The sequence below is a fragment of the Marmota monax genome, unplaced genomic scaffold (genome assembly GCF_021218885.2).
Source record: "Marmota monax isolate L192 unplaced genomic scaffold, Marmota_monax_Labrador192_F-V1.1 WCK01_AAM20220418_F8-fsc00008, whole genome shotgun sequence".
Classification (NCBI taxonomy): Eukaryota; Metazoa; Chordata; class Mammalia; order Rodentia; family Sciuridae; genus Marmota; species Marmota monax.
The window spans coordinates 6,070,144-6,095,578 of NW_026694432.1; the positions used below are offsets into that span (position 1 = coordinate 6,070,144).

The following is a 25,435-nucleotide window of genomic DNA, read 5'->3' on the forward strand; positions in this document are numbered from 1 at the left end:
TCAGAGCTCAAAACTCTCCATGACCTGGCCCCTGCTTTGTTGTCCAGCCTCATATCTCCTTGCTTCATCTCCCACCTGGCTCCTGTCACCCAAAGGCTGTCCTTCTATAGTTCATGTTTGCACATGGTGGTTCCTCTGCCTGTACACCACTGCCGCTCTCCTCCCTCTACCTCCTGCTTGTCTTCTAGAAGTCTGTTAATGGTCACCTTCCCTGGGAAGCTTTCCCTGATCCCAGCCTGGGTTGTGCTTGCCCCAGCTTTGCGCTGATCAGACACATTATACTTTTAACTATCTGTCTCCCCACTAGACTGTGAGTTCCTTGAGGACAGAACTAGACCTGATTCATCTCTACCTCATCATTAGGGTCTGATACTGAATAAACACTTGAAGTATCTTCTGTAGATAGACAAATGTTGTCAAGGAGTTGTTCCCATCTCCCCCAAAAGCAACTGTACTCCTGACTTGCTCTTTTGAGTAAGTAAAGTCTTTTTGGAAAACTTCAGATTATCTAAATATTGCTTTGTCTTCATACCAGGTAGAGCTGTATCACAGAGAGAAGCATAGACATAGGATGGAGGCTGTTCTGGAATTTCACCCACCCTGACAGTAGCTGCCTTTATGGGAAGGGGTGGAGGTCATTTTTTATTAGGAAGTGTAACAACCCCAAGCCCTTTCAGATGGTATCCAAGCTGCTATTCTGGTGGGATTTTCTCTTGTGCACAACAAGTTCTTATGAACCCAAGCTTGTGCATGTGTGTACATACACGTGTGCACACACACGCATGTGGCAAGTACACAGGTGAACACAATCTTGTGTGAAGAGAGACAACAGGAAAAAGAATTCTCCCTTGGGTGCTTAGCCCACATACAGACACTCTTACTTCTGAGGCTCCGTGTAAGCCTTCTTGAGATCCTTTCTTAGTTCCAATTGGTAGTCTGCCTGGAGACCCGATTCTGACAGAGATAGGATGAGCTGTGTTTCATTCCCTCCCAAGGCCTTTTCTTACCTTGAGAATCTGCTCCAGCACATCAGCACATCTCTGTCGCTAGCAGCTGGGCTGCTTCATAGTTCTTGACCATGTGCAGTCTTTGTTGTTGTTGTCATGAAAAACTAGAAAAATACTCATTTTGCTAAATGCCAGTGAAGGGCTTTTGTCTTGCACCTGTACTTAAAAAGGGTGAGATTTATTGGTCTCTTTGTCTGAGGAGAAAGAGTAGGTTTTATTATCAGATTGTACACCAGAGACAAGTGCTTATGTAATCAACAAACTGTCTTGGTGTCAGAATACGATTGTGTTGGAGATAAACTGTGAAAGGAGAAAGCACTGGATGCTGACATGCTATTGGCAGCGAGTTTCCTGGGCTGCTTCCTGTAGTTGCTAGTATTTAAGAAGAAGCCAGATCATCCCTAGACAAAGCCCTTGTGTGGGTAGGGGATCTCAGTAACCAGCCATGTTATCAGTCAGGGTCAAAAGCCCCTCGCTTGTGGTTTCCGAGTCTGGAGAAGTGGGAGTTAATCTGTAATCCCTCAGTGAAAGGAGCCACAGAACACGCATTAATTCTTTCTCTCACCTCTCCTGCTTTAAGTGGTTAAGGTCTCTGAGCTCTGTTTAGCCTGTGAGCCCTGGTTCTCAGCTTAATAATACTTGGCTTTGCTCTAGTACCTTTCATTGTTAGGATGTGAAAGCTTATTACAAACATATATTAACCTAAGTAGGAATGGGCTTAAACTGCAGCAGGAAGGATTTAAGTTAGGCCTAAGATAGAACTGCCCAATATTTATTTTATAAAATTGTCTCTCTCCCTCACAGTTTCTTTTTTTTTTTTTTTAACATAATTTTTTTTTAGTTGTAGATAGACACAAGATATTTATTTATTTATTTTTATGTGGTGCTGAGGATTGTACCCAGTGCCTCACACGTGCTGGGCAAGTGCTGTACCACTGAGCCACAGCCACAGCTCCCACAGTTTCTTATATAGGTGTTACAGTTTGTCAGTATTAAGTAGGGGACTAATTCTCTTAATTTTACCTCTTCTACATCCAGTGCCTTCGCAGCACTGACAGAGATAGGATGAGCTGTGTTTCATTCCCTCCCAAGGCCTTTCCTTACCTTGAGAATCTGCTCCTGACAGATAAGCAATGGGGCATTAGGCCTTCTCCTAGAAGACTATGTCTGATTGAACCAGTATATAAGCCCCTGTGTTTCTGAGGGTCAAGTTCAGATCCTTTAGGAACTCAGCTGTGAGCATGCCTGGCTGGGTCACAGTGAAAATGCTTATTCTATGGGAAACATGGGCAGAGAGAAGCTGACCTCACCAGGCTTCTCCTAGGCTGGGATTACTGATCATGGGAGTAGAGTTCGTGAAACCCCAGGATGCCAGAGCCCTCCCCCAGCCCAAGATGGGAAGAGGTGGGCCTTGTCTATAGTGAGGAATCTTGGAACAGGACATCTGAGTAGATCCCCAGTTTTCCTTTTTGGTATAGTGAGTTTCTTACCCATCTATAATTTTCCTGAAGTCCAGGGCAGGTACTTGTGGGGTACATGGGTGGGGACCTTAGTCCTGTCTGCAAAGGAGGGTCATGGAAAAGAAGGTTCACAGCTACTCCCACTTCTGAGAAAGCTCTGGGTGCAAATGTCAGCCTTGTGTCTAGTCCGAATTTCCTGGGGCAAGGTCAGAGTCACTCCTCTTGGCTCCCACCAAGGGTAACTCAGATGAGCTGTACCTTGAAGGGCTTCAATTCTCACTCACACAGGGAGCCAATGGAAGTGGTGCCAAGAACATTCCAAAGTCCCAGCCAAGGCCATGGAAGAATTTGGCAGGAGAGAAGTTGGGTCAGAACTGGCAGCGATGGTGCCTGGATGTCATTTACTAATCTGGAGAGTGGACCTGGAGTTAAGATCAGGCCTACTCCTGATTCTCTTTTGCCCCTACACGCCTGAGACAAAATAGGACCTGCCTGCTTACTGTGTAGCTCTGGAAGGTGGACAGGCTTAGGGTACCACTGGGTGGAAGAGGGGGCACCAATGAAGAATGCAGATTCCCCTAAGGAAGGGTTATGTTTTCTTCACTGCTAGATCCGTGATTCCTAGGATAGGGCCTAGCACATAGTAGGTGCTTGGGGAATAGTTATTGGCAAAATAAAAGGAAAAGTCGTTTGTACTCCCAAGATTAAAGTGGCTGACCCAGGGCCACCTCCCCTGCCCCCCACAGTTCTCTGAAGACCCGTCTTTTCTTTTCCTTGACTCAGGCCCTCCCTCTGCTGGGCAGTTCTTTGCTCTCCCAAGCAAGGAAAGGGTGTGGAGGTGCCAGCCGGGTGGGCATGCTGTGGGTTAAAGCCTTGTGAAACAACAGCGTAGTTAATCTTTCTAATTTATTTTCCTTTTAGACCATGGGAAGTCTGTAGGCAGCAGCTGTTACCCAATTAAAATACAGATTAATATAAAAACAGTTTCTGGAATATAAAATAGAGTGGCTGTGTCCTTACACTTCCTTAAAATACCACCTAATAATGACTTGATGAACTGCAGAATCCCACCTAGAGGAACTCAGCATTCTTAAAATGAAAATTTCTTCCCTAAAAGGTGTGTATTACCATTCCATGTAAGTCACTATGAGAAAATAACCTTCCCTCTTAGAGCTGGTGGTTTCTATGAGTTGGGTATTTTGAATTCATTAAATGAAATTGAAGTTTAATTGGAGTTTTAAACCCCTTCCCCCACTGGAAAAAAAAAAGTTGTTTCCAAGCAAGCTTGAGATACTACTCTTTCTGGAAGTAGCCAGGGGCACGTTGGGCCCATGATTTTTGGCTGATTTCTAACCGATGTCCAGGAGAGGGGTCCTCATGCCTCAGATTCTTGTAGGCAGTCTCTTCCTAGTCTGTACTTGAGGGATATTTTTACTTAAAAACAAAACAAAACAAAGTAGAAGAAGAAGCTTGTTTGACCTAGGAGGAGCAGGGGCCTGTGAGCCAGATATTTTCTAGGCCAGATTCTGTACATCAGGCTTTTGGTCTTAGTTTCCTCATTGGTTATAGGCGCCTCTTTTCTCTTTGGCTCGTCAGTATTGAGGACCCAGGTGTGCAGGGTGAAGGGTAGATGCCTGTGGGGCTTCACTGGTGTGATGGAGAGTGTGGCAGGGGTGAGTTCTGGACATGGAGGCTCAGAGGAGGGGGACTTAAAACCAATTGTGCCTGTCCTGTGCTAGTACCCCCCAAGTTTTACAGGAACTTCTGTGAAGCTTGGAGTTGAATTTACTTCAGGCTGTATTTTGGGGGAAGTTATTGAGCCTTTTGAATACAATAGAAATTTAAAATCTTTTTTTTTTTTTTTTCCCAAAATGAAAGCTGAAATGGGTACGAGATACACCCTGTGTTTAGAATATGTTTGTGTGCCCCCATCTTGTGGGGAAAGCTTACACAGTGTCCTGGGACTTTTTTATTTTTAAGGCTCCTAGTGGATTCTGAGCTGGAGACAGTGCCGGGTCGGAGACCTTTACAATAGAAGGAGAAAGAAAGGGAAGGAGCTGGTCCAGCTTTGAGTCTGTGTCCTGGTTTTCCACCCAAATGCTGTTTCTCTTTCTTTTCAGCTCACCGGGATTATTCAAGCCATGGTGGATGGTCAGCCAAGCCTGGAGCAAGTGCTGGAGGTAGGTTGAATGACCTTTAATTCCTGACCTCTGACCCCTTCCTGCTTCCTTACTCTCCCTCCCCTCCTGAGAATGTAGCCGTGTAATTTGACTATGATTATGGCTTGATTAGAATAACATTTGCTGTCACATCAGTGACATGCTGGTGAGAGTATTGAACCATTGATCTGTCATCTCCAGCTGTTCCCGTCAGGGTTACTGACAAGATGTCCGAGTGCTGCCAGGAGTCAGGAGAAGGGCCCCCACCCTGCCTGTCCTCTGGCCCTGCCCTGGTGGCTCTGGGGCATCCTGCACTGCACCCAGGCAGGCGTGTAGGGGAGCTGAGCTGTGTCACTGGGGAACTAGCCCCGGGGACTAGAGGTGTTTTTGTTTAGCTTTAGCGTTGGCTTCTTGTGGCATGTGAGCACTTCATTAACTCACCCAGAACTCCCCATCGATGGCTTTTGTTTGCTGTCAGCTCCTCCAGGAGCTGCGGCTGGGCCCGCCTACCCCACTGCAGCTTGCTGCTGGATGCCTTGTGCCTGTCAGGGGTGCAGAGGCTGCGCTGGGTAATGATTCCTAATCAGAATAATTACAACAATTGCCTATGTGAGGAAATCAAATTAAAGACTTTAGAACCCTTGGCAGAGACCACACTTCTAGGATATTTTCCTCAGGGAGCTAGAAAAGGTTAAGACGCTGTTTTTTGTACCCTAGCCCAAGGGAATAAGGAAAGATGGTGCTTGGTCTTAGGTTGCCTATCCCCTCCTCCTGTCTCGGGGTTTTCTGATGGGGGGAAGTTTCTAGGGGGAGGGGAGAGGAGGGGAGAGGAGAAAAGGCCTGTGGGTCTCATTAGGTGCTTTTATTCATTTTTAAGACCAATAAACCCAAAGCTCGGACATAATCAATGCTCGGGAAGAAGCCACATATTTGGAGGCATAGCAAACTAGCAGGGCATATCTGCCTGGGAGGTGGACAGCCTTGAGGAAGTAGGGTAGTGGCAGGGCAAGGGCACCAGATTCCTCCCATTAGCAGAGAATCCTGTCCCATGGGAAGAGAGAATTTCCTTGGGCTCCTCAGGATGCAACAGGGTCAAGAGGAAGGTATAGTCTCCCCTCAGTGGTGGCTTGTACTCTTGTCCTCTGATTGGGTCAGGGTTTGGGCACCTGCAGTAGACTGGGAGAAGGTACTCTGGGAAGCCTTCTGACCCCGTTGACTTATTTTATTTTATTTTGAGGGGAGATCCACTGCTGTAACTGAGGGAGCTCCTCAGCATGGGCCACTCCCTGTAAGACCAAGGAGAAAGAGGCCGATCCTTCCCTGTGTCCTAGCCAGCAGCATCTCCAGGCAGGGCCTGGCCCCTGTGGGAGGCCAGGCCAGACAGCTTTTCCTGGGAATGTCTGTGGCTGGGATTCTGTCAGGAGAATGCTTGCTGTGAGCCAGCACCAAACCAGGGCTGTTGAGATGCAGGGCGTTTTGTCCATGCCCCCAGTTGATGGGGAGATGTAGTCTTCAGGAGGCAACCCTCTGCTAACCCCAAGACAGACCCAGAGCAGGGTGCTTAGAGGATTTCTCAGTCTTGCCCAGAAAGCTATTTTCTGACACTTCAGCATACTTTGTGGGTGAGAAGGGAAGATTCCTGGCATCAGCTTGAATAGAAAGTTTCTGGCAGGACAAAGAAACTAGACGGGTCCCATTAACCCTGAGTCGGTTATAGAGCTAAAGCTAATTTCTTGTCCCAACCAATGTCCTGAGCAGGCAGCCAGCAAGAGGCTTGCCTGGCTCGTTTATTCTAAGTGGAGCTCAGGCTAGGCCCTACCAGGCTGTCAGTAACTGAGAAGCCAGAGCCAGCTGATTGGAGTTGTCTTGGTGGTTCCTCTAATCCTTTTTTCATTCAGGCATAGCAGGCAAGAAGGACAGGCCTGATTCCAAATGTAGTATTACTTCTTTGGACTTATGCTGCACTTAGTGAGCACCTTTTGTATAAGTGAGTATTAAGGGCTTCTGTCTCATGGTGGTCTTGCTGGGCATGGCCTCCCGACAGTCCTGTTCTATCCTGTTCTCTGTTCCTGCTGTGTAGGAGTTGGGGCATTGGGAGCCCTTGTAGCACATGGGACACCTACCTTGGGAATGTAGTCCAGAAGGTTCACCTTACCTGTTTTCCTGTGGAAAGTCTGCCTTATTTTCTTTAGGTAGCCCCAGGGAAAGGATGTACTGGTGTGTCCACAGGTGCATGTGCATGTATGCAGGGGGTTGGGCTGATGACTGGAGAGACGATTATTCAGAAGGCCCAGACACACTGCTGAGGAGTATTCTCTGGCATACAGACTATGAAGAGGGTTTAGAGATGACATGGTCTATATAGTCTGACATTAGGGAGCAGCTCTGACATTCTGGGTGTTGTCCTGCTACAGCCATGAAACTAAATAGGATCTTTGGCCTTGCTCAAGGACTTCTTTGGCATGGGCCATGCCTCCAGTATCTCAGGGGTGTTTGTGGAGTCAGCATACACCTCCTAGAAGTAATCTTACTTAAAGGTACCCATGGGTTTTCCATTACCTGGTTGTCACTCAAGGCTCTTTTGCAGTCTGGCCTTACTAGTCCCCCAGCCTCATTCTTATCCCTCCTGTGGATTTCATGCACAACTAAACTTGTACCTTGTGTTTTAGTCGGTTCAGGAAATATCTTTTGAATAGACACTGTGCTGGATTAGGGTCAGTGAACAGTTAAGTCAGTGAGTGCCTCTGCATTTATGGTGCTTAGTCTGGTAGGGAAGACAGACATGAAACAAATAATGCCTCTCAAATACAAAATTATTATGCCTATATCTTTGCTTCTGCAGTAGTAGCCATTTCCTCCTCCTGGTCGTCTAGCACTTTGGTCACTTCTCCATTGCTGTATCTGTTGTATTGTTTCATGATGATCTGCCATTCTCCCCTTCTCAGCCTACTGTCCTATTTTGTACTAGGCCCTTAACACATTATCCAACTTAATTCTCAGAACAACTCTGTAAGGTTAGTCATTCTACCCTGTTTTATAGATGAAGGAAACTGAGGTTCAGAGGGGTTAAATGACTTTTAAATGACTGCCCATCAATGACACAGCCAGGATATGGAAGAGCCAACGGTTGGAACCCAGATGTGTCTGACTTTTAATCCTGCATTTTTAACAACTATATGATACAGTCTTAAAAAATAATCCTCCTGTGTGCATAGAAGCAGTGGTGTGATCTGCTGCACTCCCTCCTCATGCCTAGGATCTTCTAAAAAATAGGCAGTGCTTCATGAATTCTTCATGATAATTCTCTCGTTATATACTGATTTTAGTATTTGTACTTCCAGTGTGAATGCAAACAGTAAAATCATTCAGAGGGAAAGAAAGATGTAAAGTATGTTTAGGAACAGTTTCTTCCCTTGTGTAGGATTTGAGCTAGCCTTCAAAATATTCTGCTAAATTTGAATCCCCGACTGGGAAAAGGAGAAAGACAAAGTTGATTTATGAGCTTTTAGCAATAGGAATAGGCAGTGCTACCCAGATGCCAGGATGGGGCTTCAGTCCAGCAAAAGAGCCTCCTCTGAAGATGAAATTTTCTTCACATTCATTTGAAAAATTACCGAATTCATAAATTTGGGTTTTTTTTTTTGTTTTGGTGTTTGGTGTGTGTGTGTGTGTGTGTGTGTGTGTGTGTGTGAGAGAGAGAGAGAGAGAGAGAGAGAGAAAGTGTGTGAGTTGCTGGGGATTGAACCCATAGCCTTGTGCAAGCACTCTACCAACAGAGCTAAATCCCCAGCCCCCAAATTTATGAATTTGGTCAGTAAACATTTGGTGGAAGAGTAAAATGAATAAGTGAATGAACAAAGCTGTGGATTGGAGTACCTGCTTGGGGCCTCCTTCTGGACTATTCTCATGCCCCAGGATAGTCTATGCTGGGCTATGCCTTTGACGGAGGACCAATGAGAGGAACAACTAAGTTAGAGCAGGCTGTTGGACTGACCTGCTGGATTAGGGGCCAACTGCCAGGCAGCGGGAATTGGAGGGTCTAGCCCTCCCGTACACTTAGGCTTGTAGGTCTTCCTGAAGGGATCATCCTCCAGGTGCCTCCATAGTTCTGAGCTAAGGCGAATAAGATTACGATTTTCTCCTGCTCTGATTACAAGCAGCTTATCTGTGTTTCATTGTTGTGACTCTTCATAGACTCGGGGGGTGGGGAGGGAATAAAGGAAAATCTCATCTGTTTTTGTGTACTTTTCAGAGGGTCCATGAGTGGATGGCGAAGGAAGGCCTTTTAGATCCAAACGTCAAGTCAATTTTTGTCACCTGTGGAGACTGGGACTTAAAAGTCATGTGAGTACGAGAAGGGCTCCTTTGCTGCCAGGGCTTGGACTCTGTGGGACCAGGCTTACCTTTCAGAGGCACATGTGTTTAAGCCTGCAGGCAGCCTGGGCAGGGATGCCTGGGTCTTTGGGGCTACCAGGGATGAAGGAGGGCTGGGAGTCCTGCCTTCCACCTTTCTGGAGCAGGGTGAGATTGAGTTGAGGGCCCTGCCTAGACTGCTGTTGTTGGGACCTTCCTGCCTTTGCCAAGATTCATTCCTCATGACATCCCTACTAATTGCTGGGCTGCATATGATCTCTCGAAGGAAGGTGTTAAAAGAGGGTGTTGCCTGGCTGCCGCAGTCCGGCTGCAGCAAAATAACCGGGGGTGACGAACAACTTGTGTAGATTGATACAGCAGGAGTGGACGCCATTTATTGCAGGACAGGAGCAGTATTTATACATTCCACACAGCTTATCTAATTAGCATAAACTAGATACATCAGTCAACCAATAAGGAATCTCCACACTTAATGGCTCGCTTTGTTACTTCACAAACCACTCCCTCTGGCATTTTGCCAGGCACCATCCAGACTTGTTTACAGACTCTAACATTTCTCTGGCAAAATGCCAGGAGCCATCCTGACTTGTTTACAGACTCTAACACCTGGCATGGTAGTAAGCATCTGTAATCCTAGCTACCGAGGCAGGAGGATTATAAGTTCAAGACCAGCCTCAACAACTTAGTGAGACCCTGTGTCAAAGTAAAATCAAAAGGACTAGGGATGTAGCTCAGTGGTAGTGTGCTTGCCTAGCATATGCAGGCCCTGCGTTCAATCCCTAATACTACAAACATGCAAAAAGAGGGTCTTGAAAAAAATATTTAACCAAATACATATATTTACTATTCTGAGAGTTCTAGAAGTAATAATGCATTTACCAATTCTATAAAGTAGGTACTATTCTTATTTCTGTTTTATAACTGAGAACATTAAGCACAGAGAGGTTACTTAGCCAAGGATACACAGAGCCAGGATTCAAACCCAGTCAACTTAGCTCCAGTGTCCTTGTCCTTAACTATTACACTATGCCACCCTTTTATCTTCCATGTAAGACCCTGGTGATCTAATTGAGAGCCTCGTGGTCAGATAAGAGAGAGCTGCTTCTAGGAAGCTGCCCATGTCACCAGCCTCCTCTTTTCTCCTTTGTCGCCACTGCTTTTTCTCCTTTGTCTCCTGATCATGCCCCAGTTACAGATGACAACTGGTTTCTTTGCTGGGTTGACACTTCTGCATCTTGTCTGTCCTCATGGATACCTGGCTTCAGACAGCCCCCAGGGAACTAACGGAGGGGTGGAGGTGGTGGGGGCACTGTTTGCTGAGGATTGATAGAATCGATATCTCCATGTTCTTTGTCACTGAAGACAGCAGCACGCATTCTCTGTGTGTGTGTGTGTGTGTGAGTGAGAGAGAGAGTGTGAGAGAGAGAACACTCTTGAGCATAAGGTAGGTATTGGTGGGGGGTGGGCAGTAGTGGATCTGGTGTGACATTTTCTACTAAAACAGGCACCATTTCTCACCAAGGTCCTTTTGGACACTGGAAATTGAGGTCGAGTTATGCACCTTGGTGGGTGTCATGCCTGTATTGAACCCCAACTCTACAGTGGGGTCAGGAGGAAGAACAAACCCTAGAACACATCAGCACACACACATTTCACCTGCCAAACCCTTTAGGGTGTGTGTACACAGTGAGTGCACATCTGTATATGTGTTCCAGGGGTCTCCACTCTTCTACATGGCACTCATCAGAAGAATTACACAGGCTGGGATTGAAGCAGATATGAATCAGAGAAGTCATGGAGAAGAGGTGGAAGGGAAGACTTGTTCTTGTTGGTGATGTGCTGGGTAGCTCTGAGCCCTTGAAGCTGGGACAGGAGTTATGTAGGGCTCTGCAGCTCAGGAGATGTTATACAGAGCAGGGCAGGGCAGGATCAGGCTGCTACCCAGCCATCTAGAGCTTATGTGGGACAGGAGGAAAGCACTTTGGCCCAGTCCAGAGATCCAGTTCCTCCAGGTGGCTTTACTAGAACTCCCACCTTACCACTGTTTTTCTCTTTGGCATTCATCTTCAAAGGCCCACGTTTCAGAATCTTCTGCTGTAATAGCGAATGGTGTATATATGAAAACACTTGTGCATAAGGCTGGAGACCATCTGGCTGGGCTTCCTAAGCTTGGACTTGGTCTCCCCATGAGATAGACAGTTTCAGAGGGGTTGTCATTTTGGGTCTAGAATATTCTGGCCTGGAGCTCTAGTGTAGCCTTCTGGTTCTGCATGTACTGCAACACAGTGTGTTTAGGACAGATGTTGGTGACTCAGGACACTGCCCTGTATCTTCACAAAAAATGAGGCAATTGGAAACATGGATTGTGTTGTGGAATCCAAGCATATATGAAGGGAAACCAGATTATTAAGAACACATAACCTTGCCTCATTTGGTCTTCCTAACCACTGCCTCTGGTCATGTCTCCCTTTTATTCATGAAGCAAACAAAACAAAACCCTCCTAAGGCTATGAGAGTTAAAGATTTGTAGCTAAACAGAATTGAATTCTAAGATGGCATAGTTTCTAAAAGAGATGGGTAGGGTGGACTTTGATGCTGATTTGGGTTTATTTGGAGAAGGCCTGTGAGGCCCTTGGGAAGCGGATGCAGGAGGAAGCAGGTGGCAGTGGTGGGAGGAAGGCTCTGTGACTGCCTTTTAGAAGCAGGACTCCGCACAACTGCTGGGAAGGTTCTTAATTAAATGTGTAACAAAATAAAAACAGCCAGAGAGGAAACTTAAGTAGTGCAGCGTGACAGTGCACAGCTTATCGGTGTTCCTGGAACCTCTCGTCAGTCGCTCTCGGCAGAGCCATCACCTTTTTGTTCGCCTGGTAAAGGCTGCTGATGAGCCTGACAAGGGTGGTGTTAAATTGACACTCACAAGTTGTTAGTCTGTGGCTTACTTCTTATTTTGACATCCATTTCCAGATTTAACTAAGTCTAAGGAATTCAGCAAATATTTTCATTTCACACTCTAGTATTCTGGAAGCATGCCTCCTTCTCATCGCTGCCCTTACCCCCATCCCCCCAAAGCAGCTTCACATCACTTTTGTTGGAAAGAGGCTGATTAGTGTAGCACTGAGAAATGGGAACTGAAGTGGCAGCAGAAAATCCCACTGGAGAAAAGAAATCTGCTCCCATCCTGACAAAATCATTTTGTGTCCATCTTTTGTCAGAGCCTGATGAGTTGATACTCCAGGTTTATAGGGCTTTGATGTGATAGCCACAGATCCTGCTAGGCAGGTTTAAATTTAGCGAGTGCAGATTTAATTTTCCTTTAACTTTTTAAAGAAATGATACTTGATATGGATTTGGCGCTTGATCACCTTCTGTACCTGTCCCACTTTTCCTTTGCCTTCTCTGGTTTCTTAAAGCTCCCATGAAGTTTAGGGTTGTTTCTCTGCTTACCAAGGTAGAGGATCACCTGCTGAAAAGCACCGCATGACTGAGAAGCTTGTTCAGAGGCTTTCTGGATGGGTTGTTGGTCTGAAGAAGAGGGCAAGACCAGAAGAGGTGAGGCTGGCTAGAGGGAGGCCCTCACCCTGGATGCAACCTCTGGAGAGGTTCAGGATAATCTGATGCCATACTCTGATGGGGGAGGGGCGGAGCCTGCTCAGAGTTCAGAGGCCCCTTTTCTAGGCTCAGCTAAGCTTTAGAACAGGAAGTTCCCCCTTAACATGTAGGTGCTGGGCTGGTCTGGCCTTCAGTTTTTTGCCTGCCTTCGTGGTCTGGTGTGCATACTACACCCCTCTACCTGTGCTCTGCTGAGGTAGGCCTGGAGCACTTCAGATTTTAGAAAGTCTACAGATGGAAAGATACTTGCCCAGAGTCTACTGCTTGCTCCTGGTGTGGGGAGCATGTGCTTGGCAGGTATGACCGAGGGTTCCCAAGCTGTGATCAAGTGGCCCAGATCATTGAGGAGCCAGACACAGGGATAGAACCACACACCTGGAGACCTCTGTGGAGTGGTGACTGTCCTGGGAATGGCAGAAGATGGCTGAAACAGTGGCCCAGGAGCATGCTGACTGTGGGGTCAGTTTGGGTCCTCTTGACATCATTTAACAAAGTTAAATTTATCTTCTTGAATATATTTTTTAAAATCTTTTCTTTGTGTCTTCTGATTCTCTGGCTTCTCTTTCTCAGTGGGAGAAGGAGACGAGCTAACTCTTTCCTTACCTTTTTTCTTAGGTGTTGGTGTTCCTTAAATATTGGTGATGCTTTTCTCTGTCTTAGCTATCTTTTCCTTTTATTCTACACACCTGCACTTACCAAAATGGTTTTATCTTTTGCCATAGCTTCAGTTGTCTTCTGTATGCTGAAGTTGTCTAATTTTTTTCCTCAAGTGAGATATGAGAACGACATGGCAGCTGAGATCCTGTTGGAAAAAAGAAATCTGCATCTTCCACTTCAACTCCAAGCCTGCATATCCAGCTGCTTCTCTTACATCTTTACCTCAATGGCCACAGGATCCTTAAAGCTCTCCTGCTACCTTTTTCCCCAGAGAGTGTCCTCCAGCATTCTCTCAAATAATGACTGGTACCATCTACTTGGCTGCCCTGTCAGATACCTGAGAATCATCTTTTCTCTAGTCAGAATCAGTTAATTGCCAAATCCTGTTGATTGTGCCTCCTAGAGGTTATTGAATCCATTCTCTTCTTTCCATCCCCACTGCCACCACCCTAGTTAACGTGATTATATTCGTGAATTACTACCAAGCCTTCTAACTAATCTCTTTGACTCCAGTCTTGCTGCTTCTATTCCCTTCTCCCAATTGCTGCAGATTGTATCATACCTCTGCTTAACCCTTGTCCAGGCTCAGGCTCACCTTTGCCCTCAAGCTCAAGTTCGTACTGTTGAGACCATCAAGGCTCCTGCTCGTTTCTCTAGCCTCATCCTTCAGTACTTTCTATGCATCCCCCCATCCCATTAAGACGCTGTAGCTGACCACTTCTTAATAGCTTTCATCAGGTGCCTTCCTTTGTGTTCTTAGAGCCCATGTATTTATTCATGCATAAAATTTATTGTAGCTGCCTCCACTTGTCTGTCTCTCTCACTAGACTGTGAGCACTGTTATAATGCTAGGACAAGGCTTGACTAGTTGTTCAATAAATATTTGTTAAATGATTTATCTTTTTTTGGTGGTGCTGGGGAGTGTACACAGAGCCTTGCATATGCTAAACAACATTCTACTACTGAGCTACACTCTGAGCCCCAGTATTTTTGAATGAAGATCAATTAAGTAATAAAGTGGTCCTATGGAATCGTGTTCAGAAATAATGACTGAGAATTGATAGTGGGTAGATTCAGGGAGCATTTGTTGCTAGTGTATAGGAAAAATGGAAAAGGAGGAGACAACTTGGGCCTTGCTGGCCTAGCCTGTATGTGAGTTAGAGAACTAAGCTGTTAATGTCAGGAAGCCCCTGGATTTTTCACTGCCAGTGCTGTTGAACCCTTCATGGTGGGTGCTCGGTGAGGTAATCCGTAAGCTTAGGCAAGAGAAGAGGAACTGATCCTGGGCACAGTGTGAAGTGCTTTCTTTGAGAGATTTGTGCCTTTGGGGTTAGAATTCCCTGAAAGATTTAACCTCTAGAGTATAAAGATCGTGTTTATTGAGCACTTATTATACACTTGGAGTCCTATTGTGCTATTTGTACATATTGTGTCATTTAGTCCTTACTACAGTTCTATGAAATTAGTTTTTATAACACTTTTTTAACAAAGGTAGAAACAAAGACCCAGAAAGGTAAATAATTTGCCAAGGGCACACAATCTGTCTGTGGCATGGCAGGGATTTGAGCCTAAGCATTCTGACTCTAGAGCTGTGTTGAACCATGTATGCTGTCTGGGATCTGCTTCTGTCCTTCTTGGCTCATGGCTGTGTGATCTGGCAGGAATGCCCTTCCTCCTCTCCTTTGCACTGAGTGGTAGAACTCTGGGTGCTCTGTGACGCCTGAGACTGGATTCCTGGTATGATGTTAGAGGAGATTTTGATATGAGGGCATGATTGGCCAGGAGATATGGTGGGGATTATTTGGGCCTGCCTTGGCTACAAATTAATAAACCTTCAGATCTATTTTAAGGAAACTACAGCTAACATCATTTTGGATACCTCTATCTTATATTTATGTTTGGAAGCACCCAGGGCATCTCATGGTGCCACTAATCTTATGAGATCCTTGCCCTTTGCCCATGAGAGTGCCAATTGGTCCCAGCACTGAGCTGCATCATCTTTGATTAGCAGCCTGCTGGGGGAAGGGGCTGGTGTAAGAACTCCCTGCCAGTCCTGACTTGTCTCATTTCTCGTTACTTTTATCTGTCACTGCAAGCGCTTGGGCTCCCCTCCTGAACTAATTAAGTTTGCATGTGTTTAGACACATTGCCAAATAGGGCTTAGCAAAGCGGAACTGAGCTACATCTCTTTCTGAGTAGAGAAGGAAGGGTATATGAATGCTCCTCCACAAGGGCCAGGGAGAAGCGGGGGTGACATGCAGTGAGTGCACATGTAAATGATAGACACCTGCCTGACCCTCCTAGGGATACAGCAGTCATGCAAAGCAACCTTCTGATTGACTGACAGGGATACCCCCCAGTGCTCTTAGTGAATTGGGCATTCTGAGGGGCTGAAAATGGAAAGAGGACAGGTTCTGAAGTGCATTTTTTTCCTCCCCTCTACAAGTAAAAGTGAAAGGTTTAGAGGGATCTGTATAAGGAGTGTGTATGGATGTGTCCAGTTTGTTGTGACCTCAACCCACCTAGCTTCTAGACTTACAGCCACCTACATGGTGAGCAAGAGTGCAGGGTGGTCTTCTTTCTAAGTCTGTGAGAAGTACATTGGAAAGTGGGACAAATGAAGGCCCAATTCCCACTGTTCAGTCTCCTGTAATCCTGTGAGAAGGGACCAGGGAGAGGTGGAGGGAAGGAGGGCAGTGTTGCCCAGATTCTTCCCCTCCCTGGAGGTGGCATTCAGCCTGATGGATCACCATAGTGAGGTGACTACTGACAGCATGTTTTTGTGGAAGGCCGATGCCTGTCTTTACCCTATTGCCTGTTGGTCCAAGGTCTGGGATGTCTGTGGCAGAACTTACTCAGATCCTATCGAATCAGCAGTTATGATGATTGTTGTGGATTACCTTCTCTGAGTAAGAGGGGTGAGGGTATTGCTTGCTGCAGAAGACAGAAGAGCCAGCTGGAGATCATGGTCAAGTCCTGAGTCCTTTAGAAATGAGGCCACTGGGTCAGCTTCCTGGCCACGAAAAGACTCCATGGGCAAGATCTCTCAGAGTCAGCCCAGGCTTCCAATGCAAATGAAGTGTGTGGGGGCAGGGGGAGGGCATTCTGGAAGTTGTATAGGAATTCTGGGCATTAGCGTTGAAGTTTAAGCTCAGAGAGAACGGGAACCAGACCTTCTGCCCTCCCTTCAGTTTCCCTAGAGCCCTCTAGTCAGCAGAGGTGCATTGGGTTAGGCCCAAGAAGGCAGCTGGAGTTGATGGGGTCATGTTTCAGCTGCAGCTAATCCAAGTCCCTTGATATAAATCTCTCCCCGCTGCCTCTTCCTCCCTCCCATCCCCAACACACAGACAGGGAAATGAATCCTGGCCCTCACCCTGAATACATCATGGCAGGCTTGCCTCTAATGAGAGAGGGCCATTCATTGTGGGGTGAAGCTCCCTGCAGAGCCTGGGATGCCATTAATTAAAGAAGAGCCACCTGAAGCCAGTCGTGCGGTGCAGCCTGCCACGCTCAGATGGAGTGGTGGTGGGGTAGCCTCGTTAGCCTGACAGCTCCTTGGGCTGAGAGTTCCTGGGCTTGGGGGAGCCAGGGGTGCCCCCACCTCTGCCTAAGAGCTCAGATGCCCCTGGGGCCAGCCTACTGACAAACATCCAAAAGCCCCTCCTGTATGTCCTGGGGCCTAGAACTGGCAGTAAAGGGGCTCCTGATTGTGGGCTTGGTGGGGGTCATCCATTTCCCATAAGTGAGCCTTAGAGCAGGAGAGAAGGTTTCTGTGGAACCAGAGCAGGCTCCTAGTTCTCAGCTGATACCCCTTCCTAGTCCTGGCACTGTAAGTCCACAGGCATCTTAACTATGAACTTCCCTCAGAGCATTTGTTTGGGGTACTTGGTCTGTCCTGAGAGGACTTGGTGCCTGGAGGGGGCCTGGGGGAGAAGATTGTCTGGTCAAACAAGCACCCTTTCCCCAGCAGAAAGAGTCTCTGGTATTTCACTTTCTGGCTTAAGGGTAGGACTCCAGTGGCAGCCTCATCTCACCCTGCACCCCCTTGGAACATGTAGAGGGTTTAAATCGTTGAAGTTGCCCAGTTAAAACTGTTTAAAGATAAAGATATTTGCTCAATGACTGGTCAGGCTGAGGTGTTTAGGGCAGTGACAGCCTCACCCTTTGACTTGCTACAGAGCCAGTGACTGAGTGGTTCTTTACTATTTAATTCATCCAAAAGTAAGTGCTGCTGCCTAGGTTCTTGCTCTAGGATTTGATCTATGGAGCTCCCCTTGACCATCTGTGAGGGTCTTATCACTTCTTCCCTGCTGGCAGGAAGGGCTGGATGCACTGAGAACTTTGCCTTAGCCCAGAGTTGGATAAGCTCAGCCAATAAGTTGGATAAGTTGGATAAGCTCAGCCAATCTCTGCCTGGCTTGTCAGGAAGACAAATTGGATCCTATGTCTGTGGCTCTTCAGGGCAGTCTCTAGAAATCTGGCTATATGCTCTGTGGCAGAATCTGATAGACAGGCTGCATCAGAGGGTCTTTGAACAACTGGGAGCATGGCTGGACTGTATGATCCATCTCTGTCTCCCTAGAGCTTACTTGGTGAGCAGTAGCATGCATGCCAAGCCACCACCACTTAGGCCCAAGACTCGGACTGGACTTCTTGTTCTTTGTTTGTTTGTTTTTATTGTTTGTTTGTTTGTTTGTTTTTGAGATAGGGTCTCACTATGTTGCTCAGGTAGGTCTTGAACTTGTAGGCCCAAGTGAATTCCCCTGCCTCTGGAGTAGCTGACTGGGACTACAGGCATGTGCCACCATGCTCAGCTGTTTCCTCAGTATTTTGAACATTTTTTATCTTTCCACATCTCAGCTGTTTGCCTGGGTCCGTCTGTTCTCTGTCAAATAAAGAGGGAAAGCTGGATGGTCATGTCTCCTAAACTCTAAGGAAAGAAACCTCTGTGCTCCTAGGAAACATTTTTCTATGTGAGATACTTTTTAGATCAGTTTTTTAAAACTCTTTTTATAACTCTTTTTTTTTTTAAACTTTTTTTTTTAATTCTTGAGCATCAACTTCTGTTTTTGTTTTATTTTGTTCTTCTAAACACGGTTTGAAATGTGTGTAGTATGGTACATTTTTTATATAAAGTGAATGGTGTGATAAATTTGTATACAGGTATACACCTGAATCACTACCACCCAGATCAAGATCAAGAACCTTTACCAAGGGGGGAATGAAGGGAAGAGAGGAGGGATGGGAATAAGAAAGACAACAGAATTATTCAGATATAACTTTCCTATGTTCATATATGAATACACGATCAGTGTAACTCCACATCACGTACAACCACATGGGAATGGGAAAGTATAGTCCATGTGTATAATATGACAAAATACATTCTACTGTCATGTGTATCTAAAAAGAAGAAATAAAAAATTATTAAAAAGAACCTTTATCATCATCTCAGGAGGTTTTCTTGTGCCCCTTCCCAGTTGGATTGCCTTCCCTTGCCAGGTAGCCATTAGGTCTGATTTCTTTTATTTCTGGTTAGTTTTGCCTGTTCTTAACTTTAATAGGAATGGAATCATACAAGGTGTTCTCTCTTTTTTGTTTGTCTTCTTTACACAAAATAAGGTATGAGAGGTCAATCCATGTGGTTGTACGTATCTGTAGGTTAGCCCTTTGATTGCTATATAGTATAATAGCATAGTTGAATAATACAGTAATCCATTGCATTATTATAGTGTACTTTATTTACCTTTTGAAACACCTGCCTTCTTTAGTTTTTTTTCAGTGCATGATTATAGAATGCGCATGTGAATGTTCAGTTTGACATGGGAATCTCCCTAGGCCTATCAGTTTTTCCCAGCACGACTCATTCTTTAGTAAATTCCAATTCCAATCCTCAGTCTTATGGTCTTCCCTATCTATTTTGGAACCTATCCTGGCCTTCCTCTTATTTGAGGTCCTGTGATGGGGAAAGGCTGGTCCTAGACCTGTGGGAGTGAGTGGCCTTTGAGCCATACTGGCTCATTTATTTTTCTCAGCAGTGTGTTGATTACATACTACCACACTGTGGTAGGTATTGAGGATACAGCAGTGAACAGAGAGGGAAAACCTCTCCAACATCCTGCCTTCATGGAGCTTGCATTCCACTGCATGCAACTGGCGCTATTCTCTGCCGTGGGGACCCTAGTACCAGAAAAATGGTGATATTGTCTAGGCTCTTCTGTCAGTGGTGGCGGGTCAGAGCTGGGTGGCAGTGATCCTTCCTAGGTGGCAAGGGTCTTCTGTAGGTTTGTGGGCTTTCATCTTTCTTTTCTTTCCTGTGATGATGTAGCTGTTGCTCCTGCAGTAGCTGCTACTTCTGTTTGGCAGTGAAAGGGTTTCTTAGTATTGGTGCTTCCCTTCCACTATCCTGGAGTCTTGATTCCCTCTGTGAGAGGAGGGAATTAATCTTCAACTTTCCATGCCTGTAAGGTGAGTGACCTCTGTTTTGTCAGTGCTTGCCAATCTGTCCTCTAATTCCCAGCCAGGGTAATGAAGACATTACTTTGTACTAAAGCAAACCACCAGTTCTCCTGTGCAGATCCTGGGCGGATCCAGGCCCTGGGAAAGACAGGTCAGCTGTGAGGGTTGTTCCTTACAGATGCTTGGGCACACGGAGGCTAGAATGGTGTTGACACCTGAGCCACTTGCTCCTGAAACAGTGATTGGTGTATTCAAAGGGAAGATGCTTACCCATCATAATCTCCCTAATGCCTCATGCCAAAAGGACAGCTGCTTCAGTTTGGTCTGAATTAGGTTTCTTTCGCCAGGTTCCTAAGAGCACATGAGAGACCACAAACATCCCAGTGAGGAAGAAGAGTCAGAGAGCAGGGGTTCTGGGAGTTAAAGGCCAATGAGTACATGGCTTCAACTGGCCTGGTAGCCCTTGCATGAGTGATATTTGGACTCAGGGGCTTAGCTTCCTAGGGCTTTGGGAAGAATGGCTGTGAGTGGATAGGATAAATTCTTAGTGTCCCTGGCTAAAGGGTGACACGACTCAGACTTGATAGTTCTGTAAAACTGTTTCTTCCAAAGCCTGTGAGGATGTTGGTTTGGGGAAGAAAGCCAGCCAGCCAGAGAATCCCGGGAGCCTGACAGGCCTTTTTCTCTGCAATTCTTTCTTGCAGGCAGCCTGAGGCAGCCTGTCTCTTTGTTAACAGAGTGACAGCAATGTGACACCATGGAAATAATTACTAACAAATCACGGTGCTGACTGCAAACAGCTCTCTGTCTTCAGAGGCATGTCAGGGTGCATTAGAGCAGGACTGGAAGAGTGGCACATGCGGGGGGCTGAAGCAAAGCCTGCACTCACACATGCTCCTCTCTTCCCCTGCCTGACCCCTTTCTGTAATGTCTGACTTTGTTGCTTTTGGCCTTCTCCCATTAGGTCACCTAAGGGTCAACTGGAGTCATCAAGTGGTATGTGGCTGGTGTGACTTCCTCTGGGCAGGTAGCCAGGGCTCTCATTTTGCTAAGGAGGACCTGGGTAGTGATGAGATCCAGGAGTTTTTCCACTGGGGGGCCCCCCAAAGATTGGAAGGATGCTCTTATTTCTCTGATTTGCTCTCTGACAGTTGAGACCAGCTTTACCTGCCAGTAGTTTGGGGTTTGAGGATGACAGCTTCTGCTTTTAGCTGGACCCAGAGTGTGAGGGAGGCCTTGTGTCTATAGTGGCTCATGTCTTGGGGTCTCCCTCCCCCTACCAGCCCTGGTTTCGTCGTCAGTTGCCATAGTCAATTTTTGGTAAGCCGACTTTGTCCATTCCCTCTTGGTTAGCAGAGTGATTGCTCTGTCTGTCAGGGCTGTAAATAATGTTTCTGGTATGTGTGGCTGGAGGCTGCTGCGTGGGGTAGGGAAAGGAGGAGCTGTGCTGAGATGACTCCTTCGTCCACCCCCTCCCCTCTCATACAATATTTATCCAGGGATGGGAGTCAGATGCAGCGACCTCAGGGGTCACCCAGTTAAATAGCTTCTGAACCTCCCTGCATTCTAATTGCTGCAGTTGTCCTTTGCTCTGGAGACTTCTCCTCCCCATTGTCTGCTGAGGCACACACTAATGGCTGTCCTCCCTGGCCCTGCTGGGAGGCATTGGCGGGGGGAGTGGGGAGGAGAGGACTCATTGCTACCTTCCTTTCCCCAAGGATAAAGGAATCTAGGGCCTATTAACAAGTGGCTTTAGCTAGAAGGAGAGCAGTCTCTTACCCCCAAACCTCCTACCGCAAAACTGGAGAAGGAAGCCCAGGCAGTGGGTCTGGTTGTTGGGACCAAGGGGCTTCCCCTATTCCAGCCCTATAACCAGAATTGTGGAAATTGTGACTCCTCTATAGGCTGCCCTAGCCAGAGGATAGACCCTTGAGTATTCAGCTGATGAACATCGTCATGTGCTCCCATGGTCCCACATTTAGGGTCTGGAAACTTCTAAGTGATATTTCCTGTTGGAAAATGCTGCATTTTGCCAAAGATTAGTCAAATGTAAGGTTTTTTTGGTTCCTTGGAGGTTGATTTAAATGATTGATTATGGTAGCAGGTGTGCCCCGTTTGTTGATTTAAGAGTGGCATGTTGTCAGACATCTTCACTAGGACCTTCTTGTAAATGTCAGTTACTTTCCACTGCAGCTCTTTTCTCCTAAGGAATACTGTTGGAAACTGCCATTGAAGGTGCAGACGGTGTGTACTCTGGAAGGACTGGTATTCAGCACTGGCCTAAAGTTAGCCTCTTTGAGAGCTGCTTTGAGTCCAGTAAGTTTTGTGCTGAGGACTGTAGGGACCCAAGTGATAGGACAGAAAGACCAGCACATGCATAACTAAAGGATAAGGTAGACTGTGAAAACACTATAAAGAAGACAGAAGAATGCTGTTAGAACCACAGGAGCACCATAGACAGACTGGGTAGTAGCTTTTAGCCAGTGAACTTTTTTTTTTTTTTTAAACAAAATATTGAAGATTGCCCAATATGAGCCGTTCCAGTTGGAGCCAAGTTAAAGCCCTGCCTCTTCTTTCCCAGTCTATGAAGCATCCTGATATCCCTCCTGAGAAACCTAGAGCTCCATGGAGCACAGTTTTAAAACTACTGGACTGATCCAATAATGTTAGTGCCAAGAGGGTGACTCTGTCCAGGCTGAGTACTTACATATCTTGATGGAGTCAGGGGTCCTGGAATCAGGGCAGAAGAGACCAGCCAGATGGTTAAGGGCAACAGCTGTGTCCTTGAGCATCTATATTGGAGCAGAGGTCAGACTGCATCCCAGAGTGTGAGCACTAGGAGGGTGCCTCTCTATGGCGCCTCCAGAGGGCATTGTAGGCCACACAAAGGCAGCCTAGCATAGGACCAAGATGGCCACAGGCCAGATGGAGACTGAAGTAGGAAAAGCAAGATATCTTAGAGACAACTCAGATTACTAAGGAGTTCTTGGTTTCCCTGGCCAAAAAGAGAATAGACAAAGTGTCCTTGAAACTTCCCATCACCCTCTCAGCATCCTTACCCTATTCCCACTCTCTGCTGGGGCTTTTGCCATTCTGTCTAGGAAAGAGCTCTGGCCTGGTAGCAGTTCTAGCACTTTTCTCTCTCTCTCTCTCTCTCTCTCTCTCTCTCTCTCTCTCTCTCTTTCTTTTTAAAATATTTTTTTAGATATTGATGAACATTTATTTTATTCATTTATTTATATGTGGTACTGAAACTCGAACCCAGTGCCTCACACATGCTAGGTAAGCACTTTACCACTGTGCCCTTCCCTGGAACAATTGCCATGGGAAAGATATGGAGAGATGCTTGTCTTATTGTTTCCCTAGAGAGGGGCTGCAAGATATAAATTACAGGGTTTCATGGGTATTTGTGGCACTGAGGAGATACAAGGGGGGAACACCACAGGGTGTTTGTGGCACTTGTTTGCTTCATATGGTCTCTGTGGAGGAGAATGGGAGTAGAGATGGCTGGCAGGTAGACTAAAAGCCCTGAAGTATTACACATGCTCATACACGCGCGCGCGCACACACACACACACACACACACACACACACACAGAGTACCTTTTAGAGACTTTGAGCAACTGTTTGGCACTAGGAATTTGAGGTTGGTTTTCCATGGGAGGACCAGCAATCTGGCCTAAGGGGAATCCCTCTGCACCCGCCTACGTTCTGGTTTCTTTTGGGAACTCTCCAGAGCAGCATGTCTGGGAACATTTCCAGCTGTGCCACCAGACCCAGACGCAGGTGACAGCCTTTTGTCTGTACCTTAGGGAAACCAAGAGGAAATTAAATGTCATTTGCCCCCTGCACAGCAGGTCGCTGCCAGATCAGACACTGCTGATCAGAGTTGTACAGAGGGTACCCAAGGGAGGGTTTATGCTACATCCGTGTCCTATGAGCTGTGGAGACTCCCAGGTGATGGCCTGGCTCACTCCCAGGGCTTTGCCCGACTGAGTTCACCCTGGCCTGGAGCCCAGCCCAGTGCTACATGGCAGCTGTGGCCCATGCCAGGCGAGAGAGGCATGTGTACCAGTGTAAGGGAGTGGAGAGGCAGGGTAGGGCATGGCACTAGAGGACACACAGGAGACCGTGAGATAACTAGCCCTTCTTCAGAGAAGCTGCATGGTATCTTGGAAAGAGCAGGACCTTTCAAAGTAAAAGAAATCTGAGTTCAAGTCCTGGCTCCACTACTGACTAACTGTAGGATCTTGGAAAAGTCACGTTGCCACTCTTAACCTCCATCAGTAAACTTACAAGCATCTTCGTCTCCTGACATCTGTGGGGAAATAACTTCCTGTTGGGATTAGTGCTAGAGTCTTCCTTGTCCCACCTCCCCTAGGTCCAGAGGATGGCCTACAACCCTTTGCCATGGGGCCTCCTGTGGAGTAACTAAAGTTGCTGTCAAGTGGGAATGAGTGGTAAGTCTGGCTAGAAAGCCACAGCTGGTCACCTCTCACTTCCTAGGACTTCTTATTCTTATCCTCTTAATCATCCCACGGCCTTCATGAAATAAGTGCAGGTGGTGGTAGTTAGACAGAATGGAAAACTTGCCAGAGATCACCCATTCTAACTTGGGACTCAGCCAGCTCCCTCCAGCCTCCCCTTCCTATGTGGGAGGACAAGGGGGCTTGCCCCAACCTCCCTTTCTCTTGAAGTCCTGGGTGGGCCATAGTTCTCAGTTCCACAATGACATATATTAAAAGGAAAAAGATGTTTTAATACTTTGAGAGTTCTCCCTAGAAACCCCCCACCCCCACCTCACTCCCCATCTGAAGCATGGCTGCTGGTGGTGAAATTCATTAGTGTTCCCTGACAGGCAGTGGCGACAGAGGCGCTCGCTGTCTGCTTCCTGCTCCCTCGCTCTCGTGCTTCTGCTTCACGCACACTGATATTTAAAGCTGATGGGCTGCTTATAGACTTCTTGTACCATGACAAGTTTGGGGAGGGGAGTGGGGGAGGAAGAGACAGACAAGGAGCCAGCTGTCATGCTGGTATTTCAAACAGTACTCTCTCCTGACCCTTTGCAGGCTCCAGCAAGTGTATCATCTTTCTGAAGCCTGTGGTTGGAATTGTAACCTGCAGCTGTCCCAGAGGATGAGGGCAAGCGTGGGGGCAAAGTAGGCTGAGAAGTCGACAGTGCATTCTCTCAGGGCTGTGGTCAGGCAGAGAAGAGTGGAGAGAGTGTGCATACATGCACATGCACTTGTTTGAGCAGAAGGGATAGAAGCTGAGTCTCTGTAAGTGCTCTAGGATATTGCCCTCCCATCACTAGAAATGAGATGGCCCTTTCACAGTAGTATCTCCTAGAGTAATCATTATGTTTATGCTGTGATTATCTTTTGAATGGGCCTTGAAGCTTCTGAACACAGGAATCAGGTTTGATTAGCCTCTACTTTGAGGTTCTGGGTCTTGAAGGTAATCATAAAAATGTGTGTGGTCAATTGAGGTAGAACGTTATCCCATTTTGTCTGTAGAATGGGGTCCTGACTTTTGTTCCTTGGTATTTATGTGCTGTTTCTTTGAATTTGGATAATGATTCCCAAGGTACCCCCATGTTCATAACTCTTTCCCTCAACCCAAGCTTCTAGGAAGTCATTTTTGTAGTTATTGAGTGATTCTGGAACTTTCCCTTTGCCTTTTATTTCTAGTAAGGCTTCTCCAATAC

At 46.6% G+C, this 25,435-nt stretch overlaps 1 protein-coding gene across 12 annotated transcripts in view; it reads left to right on the forward strand.

Annotated features, from left to right (window-relative positions):
• Eri3 (ERI1 exoribonuclease family member 3) overlaps positions 1-25,435 on the forward strand; it is a 133,593-nt gene that overhangs the window by 35,880 nt on the left and 72,278 nt on the right. For all 12 annotated transcript variants that reach the window (XM_046469488.2, XM_058570803.1, XM_046469489.1 and 9 more), the window contains 2 exons: positions 4,588-4,647; positions 8,879-8,970. In XM_046469488.2, the coding sequence (XP_046325444.1) occupies positions 4,588-4,647; positions 8,879-8,970 (152 nt within the window). The remainder of the gene's footprint in view (positions 1-4,587; positions 4,648-8,878; positions 8,971-25,435) is intronic.